The sequence below is a fragment of the Dama dama genome, chromosome 23 (assembly GCF_033118175.1).
Source record: "Dama dama isolate Ldn47 chromosome 23, ASM3311817v1, whole genome shotgun sequence".
Taxonomy (NCBI): Eukaryota; Metazoa; Chordata; class Mammalia; order Artiodactyla; family Cervidae; genus Dama; species Dama dama.
In genome coordinates this window covers 27,762,684-27,781,467 of record NC_083703.1, presented here as the reverse complement: position 1 = coordinate 27,781,467, position 18,784 = coordinate 27,762,684, and the positions used below count along the sequence as shown (strand labels likewise).

At 47.6% G+C, this 18,784-nt stretch overlaps 1 protein-coding gene and 1 long non-coding RNA gene across 2 annotated transcripts; one reads left to right on the top strand and one right to left on the bottom strand.

Annotated features, from left to right (window-relative positions):
* Nucleotides 1-4,503: 4,503 nt before the first annotated feature.
* Nucleotides 4,504-5,351, bottom strand: LOC133044342 (uncharacterized). The gene is made up of 2 exons (XR_009689919.1): nucleotides 5,165-5,351; nucleotides 4,504-5,060 (listed from the first exon to the last, which is right to left on the bottom strand). It is a non-coding gene; the product is annotated as an uncharacterized LOC133044342 (long non-coding RNA).
* A 6,396-nt stretch (nucleotides 5,352-11,747) lies between these two features.
* FZD8 (frizzled class receptor 8) lies at nucleotides 11,748-18,062 on the top strand. Its single transcript, XM_061126226.1, has one exon. The coding sequence runs from the start codon at nucleotides 12,485-12,487 to the stop codon at nucleotides 14,561-14,563; it is 2,079 nt and encodes a 692-aa protein (XP_060982209.1). The 5' UTR covers nucleotides 11,748-12,484; the 3' UTR covers nucleotides 14,564-18,062.
* Nucleotides 18,063-18,784: the final 722 nt, after the last annotated feature.

Genomic DNA, 18,784 nt, shown 5'->3' with positions numbered 1-18,784 from the left:
ACCCAATTTACACACCATAGAGACGACTGCTTGCATGCTCAGTCATGTCCAACTCTTTGCCACCCTATGGATTGTAGTCCACCAGTCTCCTCTGTCCATGGGATGCTCCAGGCAAGAATACTAGAATGGGTTGGCATTCCCTCCTCCAGGGGATCTTCCCGACCCAGGGATCAAACCTGCGTCTTCTGAGTCTCCTGCATGAGCAGGTAGATTCTTTACCACTGCACCACCTGGGAAGCCTTTGCACTACACACCTCATACCAGAAATCACATATCACTCTCCTCCCCAAAAGTCTATATCCATAGGAGCTATCATTTAAGAGTGAAGGCATAATACAGACATTTTCAAACTAAAAGATGTATCTCAGGAAGAAGGACACTGAACTCACAAAGAAGTAGCAGTATGCTTTGGAGAAACAGATCTAAAGAGTGAAGGTAAGGAAGGACACTGTTCAAGATGTGAGTAAATCTGCATATTCATCACAAAAATCATGACAAGAGTAATGACGATGACCAACTTGGATGGTTAAAACAAGTTGGGAGAGTTTCTTGATGGTCCAGTGGTTAAGAATGTGCCTTGCAGTGCAGGGGACATTGATTTGATACCTGGTCGAGGAACTAACCCACTGGCCATGAAGCAACTAAGCCTTCGAGCCGCAACTACTGAGCCTGAGTGCCGCAACTCACACCATATGCCCATGCACCACAGCGAAAGATACTGCCTGACACAACGAAGATCCTGCACACTGCAACTAAGACCCAACACAGTCAAATAAATAATAAATAAATAAATATTAAAGAAAAACAAGTTGGAGCTATAACAGTGAAAGTTGCTCAGTCATGTCCGACAGTTTGCAACCCAATGGACTGTACAGTCCATGGAATTCTCCAGGCCAGATTACGGGAGTGGGTGGCCCTTCCCTTCTCCAGGGGATCTTCCCAACCCAGGGATCGAACCCAGGTCTCCTGCATTGCAGGTGGATTCTTTACCAGCTGAGCCACAAGGGAACCCCAACTATATTGGAGTGGGTAGCCTATCCCTTCTCCAGGGGATCTTCCCAACCCAGGAATCAAACCGGGGTCTCCTGCATTGCAGGCAGATTCTTTACCAACTGAGCTCTGAGGGAAGAGAACAATAACACATTAGATGAGGAGGGAATAGAGTCCAAGCAATCAATTTAGTCAGCTTCCCTGGTGTCTCAGACAGTAAAGAAATCACCAGCAATGCAGGAGACCTGGGTTCAATCCCTGGGTTGAGAAGTTTCCCCGGAGAAGGAAATGGCAACCCACTCCAGTATCCTTGCCTAGAGAATTCCATGGACAGAGTAGCCTGGCGGGCTACAGTCCATGGAGTCACAAAGAGTCTGAAACGACTGAGCAACACTTTCACTTTTCTTTCAGGTGCACATGTGTTCACATCTTAACATTTGGGAAATCAGAATGCATATTCCTACTGATGGTGGTTTTAAGTCCCTGTGGGCCATGTAGCACCTGTGACGTGGGTGCCAATGACTACACACAGGAACATCACAAGAGCCAGCCCCAACACTTGTAGAGTCCATATTAGCATCTCGCGAGAAAACAGTGGTGGAACAGTGCTTTAACTCTGAAGTCCCAAACCCTTGTGGGAAGGGAGTGAGAAGGTGATGAATAAAACAGGTTTAACAACATTCCCAAACCTAGACTCTTTGTAGGAAAAAAAAAGCTTGTTCCACATAGTCACAAAGCCAGCTTAACAGTCTAATGGCTTTTGATTCTTTTGAGAATTGCTGCCATTGATAGCGTGGAGGGTAAAAGGGCCTGAAAAAGCACAAACATTGGCGAATGAGTCAAAAACTAATTGAGAAGAGTTTGACACTGAATGTGACAATTTTTAAAAGTAACTTTATTGATCTGCTTCATTTATATGTAATAACTATTAATTTATAATTAATTATAAAATGCCTCTTTTGAGCTCAAAATAAGCATTGTATCACTGTAAAGTTTTACTTATTTAAAGAGATCTTAAACAATCATATCAAAATATTATCCCATTAAATATGGCTTGTATATTTGTTGCATTTTTCTGCATTTTGTATATGCTTCAAATATTGCATAATATAATGTTTTTGCTTTATAAAAGCATGCAAAGTAAAAGAAAAAAAAGTAAAGAGAAAAATGGGGAGAGATAAACTAGAGGTTTGGGATTAGCAGATACAAGTTATTAAATATAAAATAGGTGAAAACCAGGCCCTACTGTATGGCACAGGGAACTATATTCAATAACTTGTAATAACCTGTAATAGAAAAGAATATATACACGCATAACTGAATCATTTTGCTGTATAGCAGAAACTAGCCCGACAGTGTAAATCACCTATACTTCCATCTAAGAAATAAATAAGATTGCTAAACCTTAAAAAATATAATGCATTTTTTTTAAAAAGAAAGCAAATCCAAGTATAATGACAGGGATGGGGGATAGGGAGGTAAACAGAAACTATAGTACTCCCTAGATGACAAAAAAATTGAAAACTAAGGTATGAGGTAGCCCACGGAGGATAAAAGACATCTTTCTAACCAATATTAGAAAATGCTGCTTTTTATTTATGGGCTGTCTCCTACTACTGAATCTCCACACAGAGTGGACTCACCCCAGTCACTGCCTCCCCCGGCCAAGGAGAAACAGGTCTCTCTCTGCAGGAACAGAGCAGAGCTGGTCGGAGGGGCAGAAGAGTGGAGGAGAGATGGCTGGCTGGACAGTGCGCGCCCATGGCCTCTACAATCACAGCCAACAGCGAGCAGGTGGGGAGCAGCCAGGGGCGCTGTGCCCAGTTGGAGATGCTTCACAGAAGGAAATATTAGAAAAGACAGTTCACCAAATTATGATATGACTGTAATGCGTTGAAAACCCTCAACACAGGGATCGCACTGTGCAATCAGCTTTTACTTGAAGTGCACAGAAGGAAGCTGCTTTTGCTCTTTCTGTGAATACATTTAGTCTTGTGAGACACCTGTTAGGGAAGCCATTTGTCAGCACTGGTCTTTTTCTGAACCTAGGTCTGTGTGTGATGTCACCAGTATCATCCCTAACTGATCTTTTCCAGTGTTCTTGTTCAAAAGCTTCACTGGAATTTTTACATTGATTTTCCTGTCCATTTCATTATTTGAACTTAGATATATCTTTATTTGTTTACATGTAGTAGTTTGGTGAATGATTCACTTGGAAGAAAGAATTCCACTGCTTCAAAATTCTGTGATAGAGTACACGACACTGAAATGAGCTCCATCTGGAAAACACGACTTTTAGTATTAATACCTATCTTGCCAGATATTCCATGAGGTTTAGACATGAAAAAGATGCCGATGGATACAGTCATGTAGCAGAGTGTTGGTTGCTGTACCAACGTTCATCCCCACTTCCCTTCTTTCTTTCTTATAAACCCTAATTGTATTCAGGTATTTACCCTCTTCTACCTGGCCAGGTACCTCCTGAGCTCCAGGAGATAGGGTATCCTGATTTCTTTAAGCCAAGTGTGGTGTTCCCATTTCTGTTGTCAAAGTTTTAGGAATGAAGATTTAACCCAATACAATCAATGAAGTCTTCCAGGAGACTCCTGGGAGTGTGTCCTTCTAGGAAAGAGGAAAGGAACGAAATAGCCCCATCGTTGCTTGTTTGCTGTATTTCATTGGTATGTTGTCTCTGCACATGAAGACATCTTCCAACCCTGAGGTCACTACTGCCAACACCCTACGGGAGGCAGGACAGAGAAACAGAAAGAACCTGAACGCTTGAGGATATTTCTGACAATCTGTACCAACACTTCTGTACTCCTCACTAGGTGAGATAACATATTTCTATTGTGCATAAGCCAGTTTGAATAGGGTTAACTGCTGCTAGTTGCAAAAACATCCTAGATGATGAAAAAGGTCAAGCCCAGAGCCTCACACATCAAAGACTAGCTAAAAATAGTAGTCAACATTACTATTCTACTCTGACCTTGTCCATCGAGCCTCCTCTCACTACCCTCTGATACATCACCGATGTAACACAGATCAAACTACTTTCCATCCTTATTCCGGTCACTTCTATTCTTAAGCAAAGGGACTACTCCCTGTAGTAACTATTAACATAGAATCCAAACTTCGTTTTCGAAGTACAGATTTTACAGCTCACTTGGGAAACCTAGGAACAAGGCTCACGTTTATCATTCTGCGGTTATGAATTATAGGTTGGGATTTACTTTATTTAGTTATACCTACATTTTTTAGTCTAATCAAAAACATTAGGATGTATAATCTCAATGAATTACCTTTGAGCAGAAACCTCAGTCTTTTATTACCACAAGGCAACCGAACTCCAGTAGAATCCTAATAGAAAATGAATCCTTTCCTTTTTTTGACAGATAAAACATAAAATGAATCGTTCGATTCTATTTAAGACTAGGGGACAAGACATCACAAAATGAAGTGCCACAGTGGAGATAGACATTTTTTGAAATAGGAATTCCGAGACTACATGGATCCCATTGGAAACATAATGATTTTAATAATCAAAAGGGTAATAGACTGACAGGAAACAACAGAAGCCCTTCCTTTTTAGCTCCCAAAGGAGCAGAACAGGACAAAGTCAACATATATGAAGAAAAGATTCTGTCTCAAGAGTGATAGTCACCAAGGCAGAGGCTCGTGATAGGAGGTGAAGGCTTAAGTTTGATGTAAAAAGTCACCTCAGTGAATCTGGGCCACTTCTTCCTACGGAGAAGCCTGACCCAACAGATCAGGAATCACATCCCACCCAAAGGCTTGTCAGCAGGATTTGGTGAGTAAGAAGCCTTTTCAACCAGCATCACCAACAGAAAGGTAATTCCCAAGGTCATTACCAGAGCCAGGCTCCATCATTGTCACAGGGGTCCTCCTGAGAACTGGGAGTGATGTCACAAGAGTGATGTACTGAAAGTGAGTAAAGACACAGATGCTGGAACTTTCCTGGTGGTCCAGTGGTTAAGAATCCAGGCTTCCATTGCACAGGACATGGGTTTGATCCCTGGTTGGGGAACTAAGATCCCAAATGCTGCATGCTGTGGCCAAAAAGTAAATAAACAAATAGAAGTCAGTAAGTAAAAATAAAGTTTTTAAATCCACAAAATGCTACAGAAAAGATTAAGAATGTGGAAACTCTCACTTTCCCGCAGATGTAATTCTCTAGAGGCTGTAATTCTCTTGGAGCCCAAGCGTCTAGGAGTCGGCACACCACAGGTCAAAACACCACCCGGCCCCCTGGATCCAGGGCTTTCCACAGGTTACTGGAAACTGCTCATGCATCAGCCCCATGAGGCTCTGAAAACCGCACAGGTGAGAAATAAATTTTCATCTCTGGCAGATCCTTAATAGCCATGCTTCCCAGCTGTTTAGTAAGGTGTTCCTTCAAGTAATTACCCTGCAGGGAGTTTGTGGTGAGACCAGGCCATGAGCAAACACTGCAAACCACCCAGCTCGCCCTGCCAGACAAAGTGGTTCCCCAGCCTGGCAGATGAGCCCTCAAGGCAACCGGATTTCTGAAGGCAGAACAAACCATACACTGAAGCAAAATACATGGCTCGTGGAATAAATAACTGGAACCTTATTAACAGATCCCACCTGCATGCAGCTTTGGGGGAAAAAGGAGGAGAAAGGCCTTGAGCTTTGCTGATGATTGACACACCCAGGGCATAAGCATCTTCTACTGAGAGGACCAGACTATCAACCTCTGACCTTGGGCAGCAAGCTTTGGTCTTCAAGAGATACTGGCCCCTTATGTGATCTGAGACAGGCCTTGGGTTTCAGCAGATACCCCTGGTCACCACCCAAACCTATTCCCCGACCCTCTCCCTTGCTGGCAAAGCCCCAGTTTGGCTCAAGTGGTCCCTCCTTGGCCAGGTCAGGGCATAGTGACATGGCCTGTCACCCAGTTCTGACCCACAAGGAATAAAAGGATGTCCCTACCAGGAGAACCTTCTGGCTCTTGCAAAGAAACATAGGCTGAGGAATGTTCCTCTTTCTTCCTCTCAGTGTCGACATGTGAGGGTGTGAGCTTTAATTTGTCACCACCTTGGAACCAGGAGGGGGACTCACCACCACAGAGGCAGACAGAGCAAGAAAGTGGAAAGATCTGGATCTTGATGGCATCACGGAAGACAGCACCAACCAGCTCCACAGCCACCCCCACCCCCAACCCCAGATCTGGGGGATGTGAGACAGTGTGTCCTCCAGGCCACTATGCGGAGCTTCCCATTACTAGAAGCTGAAAACATAGTAACACACACTGAAATCCAGGTCCAGATGCAATCTCATCAAAGGAGCACATTTTGTCAACTGATTGAATACACGTCAAAAAGTCAAAATGTTTCTGTTCAACATGGCTTTTGCTGTTTCACCAACAAATGTAACCAAGGCAAAGGTTATTTCATCTTTGCAATCTGTAAATGCATTGCCACCTGCTTCAAACTTTCTGCCTCCCTCAAATTAGCAAACCGCTGACCACTCTCTAAAAAACTATACGAAGGCCTTTCCAGCTCTCTCAGGCCTATTTCACAGTTCCTTAAGATTATTTCTGTGTATTTTATAGATACTTTCATCGAATGGCATTGTGGTTGTGGATCTGTGGCTGACCCCTGTGTATTCTCAGTAAAAGAGGATGTCTGTGATGGTTAAGTTTATGTGTGGACTCGACTAGGTCAAGTGAAATTTTAGTGAAAGGTACAGATGATTTCTTTCTGTGGTTATTTCTGTAATCAATAGATACATTTCATATCACTCTGCACATTCAGAGTAAACTCTTGCGAAGCTCAATTCATGCATCAAAGTCCAGATACTGTGCTGCGCCAAGTGTTAGTCGCTCAGTCATGTCCTACTCTTTGGGATCCCATGGACTATAGCCACCAGGCTTCTCTGTCCTTGGAATTCTCCAGGCAAGAATATGGGAGTGGGTAGTCATCATTCCTTCCTCCAGGGGATCTTCCTGATCTGGGGATCGAACCTGAGTCTCCTGCATTGCATCTGAGCCAAGTTTTTAGCTTTTAGCTCATCTAACCCTCAAGGCTTATAAAGACTCTTGTATTTGTCATTCCATACTTTATGCATGAGGAAGTAAATCTCAGAGAGGTCATAGGTTACCTGCTGGCACAGGTAGGGAATAACTGAGCTGTGATTCCACAGGGTTGCCTGATCCAAACTGGATTGGGCTAAAGAGAAAATAGAAATGGCTTTATGACCAACACCACCTCCATGCCCTCAGAGTCCTTGTAATTTCATTCATATTACTAATGTAAATTTTATCATTTCAGGCCACCATTTAAATGGATCAGTGTTACCAGAAGTAAATGCTTGCACCAAAATTTTTTGATAGAAAAGTTCTTTCACATCCATAAGCCCTTCAGAAGTGGGGCATAACATCATTTCTCCTACATTATTTAAGTTTGCTAATATCAAAAAGTTACATGATATAAGTCTTAAAAAAAAAAAAAAAAAGACCTAAAATTCCAGAATTGTCTCCATGTTTTTAAGGAAGTGTACAAACAGGAAGGGAGGAGCTTAACAAAAAGCAACTGAGGAGTTACACTACACAGTTTATACACATTATAAATAAAATAAGTAGTAAACTGTTTGACATTTAATTCACACCACTGTACAGAGTACTTCAAAAGGAAAAATAAAAAAGTAAATATCAAGGTTTTCTTGGATCTAGATCATACTTAATTTATAGCCCTGAACAAAATACTCTGGAAGACTAGGCATGTTGGTAAATTATATCACTTGAAAGTTAATTTCCCGTAGTAACATGTGGTTGACCACTGTGTCTGCTCAACAGCCCTCCTCCCCTTGGCAGCTTCAGGCCATGAGAGCCCGACCACCATGGGCTGCCCACCAGACCCTCACCTGCTGAGCCTTCCTCGTGGCTAAGACTGGTGTGACAGGTTCAGACCAGTGTAACCTAAGGGGAAGGATTTTCTCTAATAGTGGAAGGTCCTGCCATTCTTCCTGCCTTGGCCTGCTGTCCTGTGAAAGTTCGTGATTCAGCAGTGGGGGGCCCCATGCAATCCAAGGGGAGGCCAAGAGACCAGAGCAGACCTGCAGGTCTGTCACTGCTGTCCCAACGTGAACCAATGGTAGAACTCCTTGCTTACAGATGGATTGATATGTGAGACTAGCTGTTTCCTTCTTGGCTCTGCCAGTTTTCCTTAGGAGATCTTTATTCATCTGAAAGTTCCCAAACTCATGCACAAGGCATTCTGCATCATAAGAGTCTCAGCATCTGGCCAATACATCAGTGTAAATGAAGCGGGAAAATCAACGACTGATTTTTAAAACATATTTCACAATAATTATCCAATTAAATGACTGTGCAGGTACCATTTTCCAAAATGGCAGCTGCATGTAAAGTGGAAATCTGACTCCTGGCCAGTGGCACTTGTTTGACTCAGTTATCTTACAGCAGACACGGCAAGGGGTACTTCCTCCTTGCAGAGTCCTTCTCTTGGTGGTGGAGAAAATGGAAGCCCTTTAATGGAGTTAATTATAGATATGGAAGGATAGAAAAGTAATCTCACCCATTTTAATTCTAACAGAGCTTGAAGCAAGACTGATTAATCTCTACCTTTCCTTCCATCTATGGTTGGGTGTCTCAAGGCATAAGCCTTTGAAAGACAGATTCTAAAACTTCAAGAAACATTAATATTATTTGATAGAGTTTAATATTCTGTAATAATATAGACTTGGGTGGTCTTCCTGATCAAGAATTTTAGGTTGGACTTTTAAATTAAAATTCACTGAAACGTAATTCATCAAAGTTTCTTAAGTTCACTACTTACAATATACTGATAGTCAATCATCTAACTAGGTATCCAATGTTTTTTAACATCCCCTCCTCTCTGTTAGATTCATGCCTTCAACTTGTTTATATCATTATGCTCCTGGGCTATTCAGTAACCAGACATCTGTTCAGAAATCCCTCTAGAAAGTTCCCTACATTATTTATGTCACTACTAAAGCTATTTTCCCTCCCTTAAAAAGCAGCTGCTTTACATACAAAAGAAAAATCATTATTTAGCCAGGATGTTGATAAATGATCCTAGTTTCTTTTTGCTGACCCATCATTGCCTTTTATACACTAATTGGCTTCCTAAGCCTCTTCTGCTCTCAAAGATTGCCAAGTATCCATTTAATTTAACAGTAAAATTTAAATGCTATTCTTCTATTCTCTCAATTAAAAGTAAGCATTTAATGATTTTATGTAAATGGTTTTAATCTCACACTCAATAGCTGATAAATGATTTTTGAAAGCTCTGAACTTTTTGTCTGCTTTTCTCCAGCAAGCTTAATATATTTTCCCCAAATTTCCACAGTCCACATCATCAGAGCTTTCATCCTGTCTCAAAAGGGAAAAAAAATTTTTTTATGCTAATTAAAAGCCAAAATCAACTATTTGCAGCCTCAACTTTCAAATGTCAATTTGTTTTTACCCAATTCAAGTAAATTTATATAGTGTAATTCTAAACTCCACTATTTGACATTTCCTGCCGAAGAAAATCATAAGAAACTGTCTATGTTGCTTTTGGAAGCAAGCGCCTCCTATCTGTGGTCAGGGGGAGGCAAGGCCCAGGCTGGTCCTCAAACTGGGTGATTTGCCTTTCTACTGTGCTTAGCATCATATCTCCAGGTATCACCTGCTGTTTTTCTGCAGCTGAATGTTCTGGAGTATGGCCATGGCTTGAAAAGGATGCCAACAGGACAGAGGTGACATTCTGCGTTCCATATGCCACAAAGGGAATTCCCATCCGGAGAAAGGAAAGAAATTCATTTTTAAAAGACCAAGTAACAGTTGAGTTTTGCATTTTTGAAAACTCGAGATCATTTTCTGCTGAATCAGCCAATCTTTCTGACGCCTCAGAATTTCTGATTCCTATTCAGTATAGTTTTACTAAAACAAAAAATGCGAAGGAAGTGTTTTGTTTTGGTATAAAGAGGTTCTAAATAGACCAGTTTAAAAGAAAAAGGACAATGAGGGTATGACCAGCCTGGTGGCTCTGCCTAGAATTCTTGGTGGAAATACTGAACTTGCCAAAAATTAGGGGTGGGGCTGGGGTGCGGGGGAGGGGTTGGGAGATTTTATCTTTCTAATTAGAATGCGGTTGCTAAACTAAGCTAGAGAGAACAGGACGAGAGAGACATAGGGTCCTGGCATATACAGATGCTGCTAGTTATTTTTGTTTCACGACAAGAGTTGTTTGTAAACAGATAATTACCAACTACCACCACCACCGCATCCTCCTCCCCCCCCCCCAACCCAATAAAAAAAGTCCTGGCCCCCAAACGAGCTTTTAGTTATACCTCTCCTTCGTCCCCATAGCCTCAATAACTTTAGTTTTCCAGCCGGAGAGGGAGAAGGGAGAGGGGAGAGGGAAAGGAGGAGAGAGACAGACGTCTGCTGCCACTCTCCTGGCTAACTGAAATGCTTGTTCCCGAGATTACAGTAATTACAGCCCCAGCGTGAGTTCCATACAAGCGCTAAATGAAACAGCACATCAATTAAAAAATAAACACTCCATTCTCGGAGAAAGACAACCCCCTGGGACGTCTTAACAAGCGTAAATGAACCTGCCAGGCCGCCCGCCCCTCGGGCCCCTCCCTGTCTAAGGTGGCTACGAGCTGGCGGGGGCCTCGCTCGCTGGCCGCGTCCCCAGCCGCTCGGCCCCGGGAACACCGCGGAGACGTGTCCGCGCGTCCGCGCCAGGGCCCGGCGCCGCCTCCCACGGGGGGGAGGAGGCTCTGGCAAAAACATGTCAACTTTGGAGAGACGCACATACGTTCCAAAAGCGCGAGGCTAAAAGGGAGAATCCAGCCACAGAGTTTCCAGCCTATCCTATAAGTTTTTCTTTCTCCCTTTCTGTTTTTCTTTTTTAAAGAAGAAAGGGAATTATATCTCTTAAGGGAGCTCTTTATATATGTCCGGATGCTTTATATATCTTACCTAGCCTAATTAGCAGAACCCCCTTTGAGATCTGAACTAACCCCCTTTGAGATCTGAACCCCACTCTCCAGGTAGGGAAACTAACGCTGCCTCACGTCCCTCAGCTGAGGCAAGAGACCCTTCTTCCCGCCCGCCCGGGTGCCCACGTCCCTCGCGCGCGCGCCCTTGGGCTCCCGGGTACCTGTTCCCCGGCTGACCCCTGTCCAGCCCCACCATCTAGAATGAACTGCAGTCATTCCATTCCTCCCACATCGCCAAGCCTCCAAGACCGTCGTTCTGACAATCCCAAGAAGGGCGCCGCTTCCCCGTTCCCCCGCAAAGCCCCCGCGCACGCGCCGGCTGGCTGAGGGGCGCGGGGTCCCCTCGCCAGCAGGTTGCCCACATTAGGGGAGCGTAGGAAGCAGGGGCTTGACTAGTTCGAAACTGGCCTCTGAAAGCGCGCGCTGCATAAAGAATCTTCCCCAGTTCCCAAGCGCAGACTCGGGGTGAAGCAACCCCGTCCTCAGCCCCACAGAGCGCCGCGGGGACATTCGTGGCAAAACCCGTCTCTGCGGTCAACCCCAAGGTTATCCAAACTCCAGCCGCAGACAGCGCGCACTGCCGAGGGGACAAGCGGGTCCGCCCCAGGAAGGCGGGGCCTGGGGAGCGCGCAGACTCCGCCCCGAGCCCGGGATTGGCGCGCCGGCCGCGGGCGGAGACGGAGTCCGCGCCGTATAAATATTCATGAGCCGGCCTGGGCGTAGCGGGGCCGGAGCGGGAAGTTGGCGAGGGACACTGCTCCCGCCGAGGAGGTGGCGGCGGCGGCGGCGGCGGCGGCGGCGGAGCGCGGGCGCGCCGCTCAGGTGTCTGCTCCGCCTTCCGGCCTGGATTTGCCTCCGTGAGTTCAGCGAGAAGGGAACCACCGACACCTCGCCCCAGTGCCGGCCGGAGCGCTACTTCCACCGGAGGCGGGGCCCGTCATCCCGGCTGCTGACCGACGGACAGACGCCGGGGACTGAGGGCCGTGGCCTCGGCGGAGGCGGGCCCGTAACCCCGGCAGCAGCCGCGCGGCCTTGGGGGCGAGCATGAGCCCCGGGACACCGAAAGGGGGCTGCAGGGGCTGACCCGGCTCAGAGCGGCCTGGCCCAGCCATCTTGACTGCGCACCGCGGCCCGAGAAGAAACTTGCTGCGCCGCCGCCCTCAGTGCCCGGCAGAGTCACCGGCGCGCGCGGAGAAAGCGACCGAGGGAGGGAGAGATGAGCCGGGGGCCGGCCACTCTGTCCCGCGAGGGCTGAGCCCGGCGGGAGTGAGCGGGGCAGACCCTGGGACCACGGTGCCCTTCGGCGGCCACCCTCGTCTCCCGCAGCTCCGAGAGGACGCATCTCGAGAAAGGGACTAGGCTATTGGCAGAACCCCTCCCGAGAGAGGCAGGAGAGAGCCCGGCGCTCTCGCAGGAGCCTCTGGCGCCCCTCCGCGCGCCGCCCGGAGGGCGAAGGCGCGGGGCCGAGGCGCGCAGCATGGAGTGGGGATACCTGTTGGAAGTGACCTCTTTGCTGGCCGCCCTGGCGCTGCTGCAGCGCTCGAGCGGTGCGGCGGCCGCCTCGGCCAAGGAACTGGCGTGCCAGGAGATCACCGTGCCGCTGTGCAAGGGCATCGGCTACAACTACACCTATATGCCCAACCAGTTCAACCACGACACGCAGGACGAGGCGGGCCTGGAGGTGCACCAGTTCTGGCCGCTGGTGGAGATCCAGTGCTCGCCCGACCTCAAGTTCTTCCTGTGCAGCATGTACACGCCCATCTGCCTAGAGGACTACAAGAAACCCCTGCCTCCCTGCCGCTCGGTGTGCGAGCGCGCCAAGGCCGGCTGCGCGCCCCTCATGCGCCAGTACGGCTTCGCCTGGCCCGACCGCATGCGCTGCGACCGGCTGCCTGAGCAGGGCAACCCCGACACGCTGTGCATGGACTACAACCGCACCGACCTCACCACGGCCGCGCCCAGCCCGCCGCGCCGCCCGCCGCCGCCGCCCCCCGGTGAGCAGCCGCCCTCCGGCAGCGGCCACGGCCGCCCACCCGGGGCCCGGCCCCCGTCCCGCGGCAGGGGCGGCGGCGGGGACGCGGCTGCGCCCCCTGCACGCGGCGGCGGCGGCGGCGGCGGCGGTGGCGGCGGCGGGAAGGCGCGGCCCCCTGGCGGCGGCGCGGCGCCCTGCGAGCCGGGATGCCAGTGCCGCGCGCCCATGGTGAGCGTGTCCAGCGAGCGGCACCCTCTCTACAACCGCGTCAAGACGGGCCAGATCGCCAACTGCGCGTTGCCCTGCCACAACCCGTTCTTCAGCCAGGACGAGCGCGCCTTCACCGTCTTCTGGATAGGCCTATGGTCTGTACTATGCTTCGTGTCCACCTTCGCCACCGTCTCCACCTTCCTCATCGACATGGAGCGCTTCAAGTACCCGGAGCGGCCCATCATATTCCTCTCGGCCTGCTACCTTTTCGTGTCTGTCGGCTACCTGGTGCGCCTGGTGGCGGGCCACGAGAAGGTGGCGTGCAGCGGCGGCACTGGGGCTGCGGGCGGGGCCGGGGGCGCGGGGAGCGCGGCGGCGGGCGCGGGTGCGGCGGGAGCTGGCGCTGGGGGGCCGGGTGGGCGCGGCGAGTATGAGGAGCTGGGCGCCGTGGAGCAGCACGTGCGCTACGAGACCACCGGCCCGGCGCTCTGCACCGTGGTCTTCCTGCTGGTCTACTTCTTCGGCATGGCCAGCTCCATCTGGTGGGTGATCCTGTCGCTCACGTGGTTCCTGGCGGCGGGCATGAAATGGGGCAATGAGGCCATCGCCGGCTACTCGCAGTACTTCCACCTGGCCGCGTGGCTCGTGCCCAGCGTCAAGTCTATCGCCGTTCTGGCACTCAGCTCGGTGGACGGCGACCCGGTGGCAGGCATCTGCTACGTAGGCAACCAGAGCCTGGACAACCTGCGCGGCTTCGTGCTGGCGCCGCTGGTCATCTACCTCTTCATCGGCACCATGTTCCTGCTGGCCGGCTTCGTGTCGCTCTTCCGCATCCGCTCGGTCATCAAGCAGCAGGGTGGTCCCACCAAGACGCACAAGCTGGAGAAGCTCATGATCCGCCTGGGCCTCTTCACCGTGCTCTACACCGTGCCCGCCGCCGTGGTGGTCGCCTGCCTCTTCTACGAGCAGCACAACCGCCCGCGCTGGGAGGCCACGCACAACTGCCCGTGCCTGCGGGATCTACAGCCCGACCAGGCGCGCCGGCCTGACTACGCGGTCTTCATGCTCAAGTACTTCATGTGCCTGGTAGTGGGCATCACCTCGGGCGTGTGGGTCTGGTCCGGCAAGACGCTCGAGTCGTGGCGCGCGCTATGCACCCGCTGCTGCTGGGCCAGCAAGGGCGCGGGCGCGGCGGGCGCGGGCGCGGCGGGCGGCGGCCCGGGGGGCGGGGGGCTGGGGGCCGGCGGGGGAGGGGGACCGGGGGCCGGCGGGGCGGGCTCCCTCTACAGCGACGTCAGCACCGGCCTGACGTGGCGATCTGGCACGGCCAGCTCAGTGTCTTATCCAAAGCAGATGCCATTGTCCCAGGTCTGAGCGAAGGGGAGGGTGCGCCCGCGAGGGGTGGGGAGGGGGCGAGGAGACGGAGTGCTGCGGGGGGTGGGGGGCTGGGAGGAGGACACTCGAAGGCAGAGGTTTCCACCCCTTCACCGTGTTGATTGCTATTAGCATCATAATGAACTCTTAATGGTATCCATTAGCTGGGACTCGCTTAGAACAAAGTACCTGGCATTGAAGCCTCCCAGACCCACCCCCCTTTCCTCTACCGACGGGCGTGGAGTTTCTCCCGCCAGGCGTTCATTTCTGTTGGCAGGGCGGGGGAGGGTGAGCCCCGCGGCTGCGTTTCCGAGACCCAAGGTTTGGAGCCCTCGCCGGTTGCCCTTTGCTGAGCTTGAAGCCAGACCTACAGATTTCACCCGAGGGACCTAAGTTTTCTCCCTCGACTCTGCTACGTAAACTCTTATTCCTAACACGTCCTAGAGGCGGGATGAGCGCGACCTAACGGGATTGCACGGTTTGGGTATTCTTAATGACCAGGCAAATGCCTTAAGTAAACAAACAAGAAATGTCTTAATTATACACCCCAAGTAAATACGGGTTTCTTACATTAAAGGATGTATTTATAAATATAATTATTTGTTAAATTGTAAAAATGTGTAAAATATGTACATACCCAAAGATATACAGTCTGTACATTTTCTGTAAAAAGTTTAGAGGCCACCCCTGTAAGAACAAATATAAGTATTCTATTTTGTCAATAAAATGACTTTTGATAAATGACTTAACCGTCGCCCTCTCCCCCTGCCTCTTCTAAACTGTTACCTTGAAAGTGCTTGTTGAGGGCCCCTCCTCTGAAACACGGACGTTTTCTGGTTTCTCATTATGTACACTGACCTTAGGCATGAAGAAAAATGACCTGTTAAACTCGAGTTCCTAAGTTGTTAGCAAAGTAAATATCACTGTTAAACTGAAATCAAAATTGGGGTTTTTGCACCTTTCCGAAAAGATGGTGTTTTTAATGCTAGCTCTTTTCTGATCCATGGACACCACTCACCTTAATCGATGTAAATGGAACTTTTGCAAGGCACAGTTCCACTCCGGCCTTGTTATTTATCTTGTATAATATCACTAAAGGCTTCAAACCCCACACTCATTTCTCGCGTCCTCCGTGATTTTGAAAGCACCTGCTCCTCCAGGACCTAACACACTGCTGAAAGGGTAGAGGTTAATGTTTTCGGCCATCGATCACACTGTACAGTGTAAGTCACTCGACAATCCGGTGGTGGAACAGGCACTCTTTAATGGATTAAACTAACGGGTTAACATCTTAATAACCTTCCAGGCTTGTGTATATCAAATGTGCTTCTTTTCCTAGAGAAAAAAGCTATTGTTCCTCTGTCAAGACTAAGCTAATTTATTTGAGCAGAAGGCTGTTGAATTAGCAGAAGAATGCTTTGGCAATTGTTGAACTTTTTACCTGTCTGCCCAGTGGCTCAGCACATCATTCCTTTAAGAGGAGCCAAATGAATAGGGTTAATCTGTAGGGAACTTGGTCCTTTGAGTTGGAAAAACTTTGATCTTTTCTCCTCTCCAAATGTGCTGTATAGTCTGAAGTTTCTTTCCCTGCGGCCGGGCTCCTCTTCGTGCAGACCAATTGGCCACCGCGGAGCCTTAAAGTTCTTCCATGAAAGGGATGTGGGACTTTTACTTTAAAAAGGAGAGAGAGCCAGGGAGAGGAAGACTTGTAACAGTTAGTGAAGACCAGAGGCACAAGTGCCCGCAGCCTTTTAAACAGCTTTTCCCGGCATTGTTAGCCAGCCTGCAGGCAGCTAGGCATGAGTTGAAGCTTTATAGAAAAGGGCTCTGAATGCCCTACAGGTGGTCTGTGCACATAATCCCCCAATTTCAAGCGTTTTCCTTTGCTGGACAATTGCATTACAAAACTCCCTTCTTTTTCGCTCCTAATTGAACCAATGAACTATTATAAACTACAAGTTTTTCTTAAAAAAAAAAAAAAACAAAAAACCTTCAGTGCCTAAATTCTATTGACTGAATTCTGGCAAGTTTTCTGAACCGAACCTTTTCAAACACCGGAAGTAAAGGCTTCTTCAACCAACATATCTCTTTTTCAGATATTTTTATTCCCCATGCTTGTTATTTTCTGACAGATTAGCAATAATTTAAAAGTAATTGGTAAGGTTGTGTGTTCCTGCTGAAAAGATAGCCCCAGGACCCGTATTAACCTGTCAATCAAGATAAGAAATGGGCAGCTACCCTGCTAATGATGGGGGGCATCAAACGTTGTGGGCTGGGTGGGGACTTCTGCAGCCTGCAAAGAAGTTTGTTCTCTTTTCCTAATAGGAATATTTAGTGGTTCGAAATTTTTTCTTTTAATGAATAGGATGGAAACTACTTTGACTGATCTTTCTCATGTAAGAAGCTTTTAAGAAGAGTTTCTTGGTAGAAACATTTTGCAAATCCTTTCCACTCTTGGTGTTCATTGGATTTTTAAAATTAGATATACAGTCAGAACATCTACTTTAGCTATCATGCTGATTTTATTTTTTTAAAGTCAGAACCACTGTAAAATCTCCTCCTGCTGCAGTTTATATTAAAGAGTTCCTATTTTGTAACTTGGATGCCAATGAGAGGCATGCATGTAATCCATGAGGGTGACTCTCATGTACTCTTTATACATAAACCAGCCATCAACTCACATTGTCAGTTTTAAAGTTTTGAAGGCAGTTCCCATAGTCTTTCCCACATCTGTGGGATAAAGAGCAAGTTAAAAGACTGGTTAGAGGGCCTCCCCTGGTGGTCCAGTGGTTAAGATTCACCTTTCAATGCAGGAGGTGAGTTCAATGCCTGGTGGAAGAGCTAAGATCCCACATGCCTTGTGGCCAAAAAAATACAAAACAAATAGGAACAATATTGTAACAGATTCAATAAATAATTTGAATGGTCCAGATTAAAAAAAAAAAAAAACTTTAAAAAAATTCTAGTTAACATATTGGTTTCTGAGTTTAGCAGGATTCTCACTGACATATTTTCAGGTATGTGACAGTGTGAAATGTTCAGCTTGGAAGTTTTTTTCTTTATTCTTCAATATAGCTTTGTAAGATGCTGTATTTGATAACTTTTACAAAATGGCTATAAATGTGCTTGATATAAACAAGTTTAATAAACAGAAAACCCCATTGGCATTCTGAGGCCAGCTCTCAGGAGAGACTGTTTTAGAGACTGAGCTACTTCTTTGCCTTTAAACCTAAAACTTGAGTCACAAAGTTGCCAATACCCAACTGGTGTCTATTAATGGGATAAAAAAGAAACAAAGAAAAAATAGGTTTGAGGGATGGGAAAAGAAAGGAAGAGCATTTGACCATTTGCATTAGATGAATAGACTGAATCCTTTGCCAGAGCATGGAGCAAGTGTGAGCGTCTGAAAACCATGTCAAATATACTGGGACAGGGATGGGATATGGTTACTGTATGGATATAAGATCGATGTAAATAAAGTCTAATATGGTTAAAAGCATTAGAAGAGCCAAAGCTCCTTAAAATTATTTGGGAAGAAGTTATGGAAAACACTTTTTGCTTTATCATAAATGCAACTTGAAATTACCATAAGACAGAGGGGGAAGTGTATTAGAAGCTTAAGGAGCAAACTCTGTCACCATGACAGTGATACTGGTGTTGATGTCACCTGCATGGACGACCTTGAAGGTTTCAGTAAACCTTCAGAGTTTGAAGGAAGGAAACCAGATCGTTTTGCCAAGAGAAATGTCACACATGGAGCCTTAAGCAGTTGTGAGCATAGGATGGGATTCAAAGCGCAGGTACAGATGTCCCCTGAGATGCGGTGCACAGCTTCCCTGGTGGTCGCTTTCTCACATTTGGTACAATACTGCCACCTGGCGGTACTGCAAAGCTCCAGAACCAGAGGATGGGCAGGTTGCCTCACTTCAATTCTTTCAAACACTGAGCCCCCACGCAGTGCCGACCTGACCCCTGCACAGAGGGCCTGCAGCTCTCTGTATTTATAATTTTTAACTCTTTCTCTCGAGAAAAAGATCCCCAAGCTGCATCTGTTTCAGGCCTCACGAGACCTCACTTGAATTAAACCCTCAATACAACAGTTATGCTAAAAATCTAAATAAACTGGGTTGAAATCCAACAATATGTCTCTTTTTAAAATTATCTTTTAGGACCTCCCTGGTGGTCCAGTGGTTAAGATGCTGCACTTCCATTGTAGGGGGC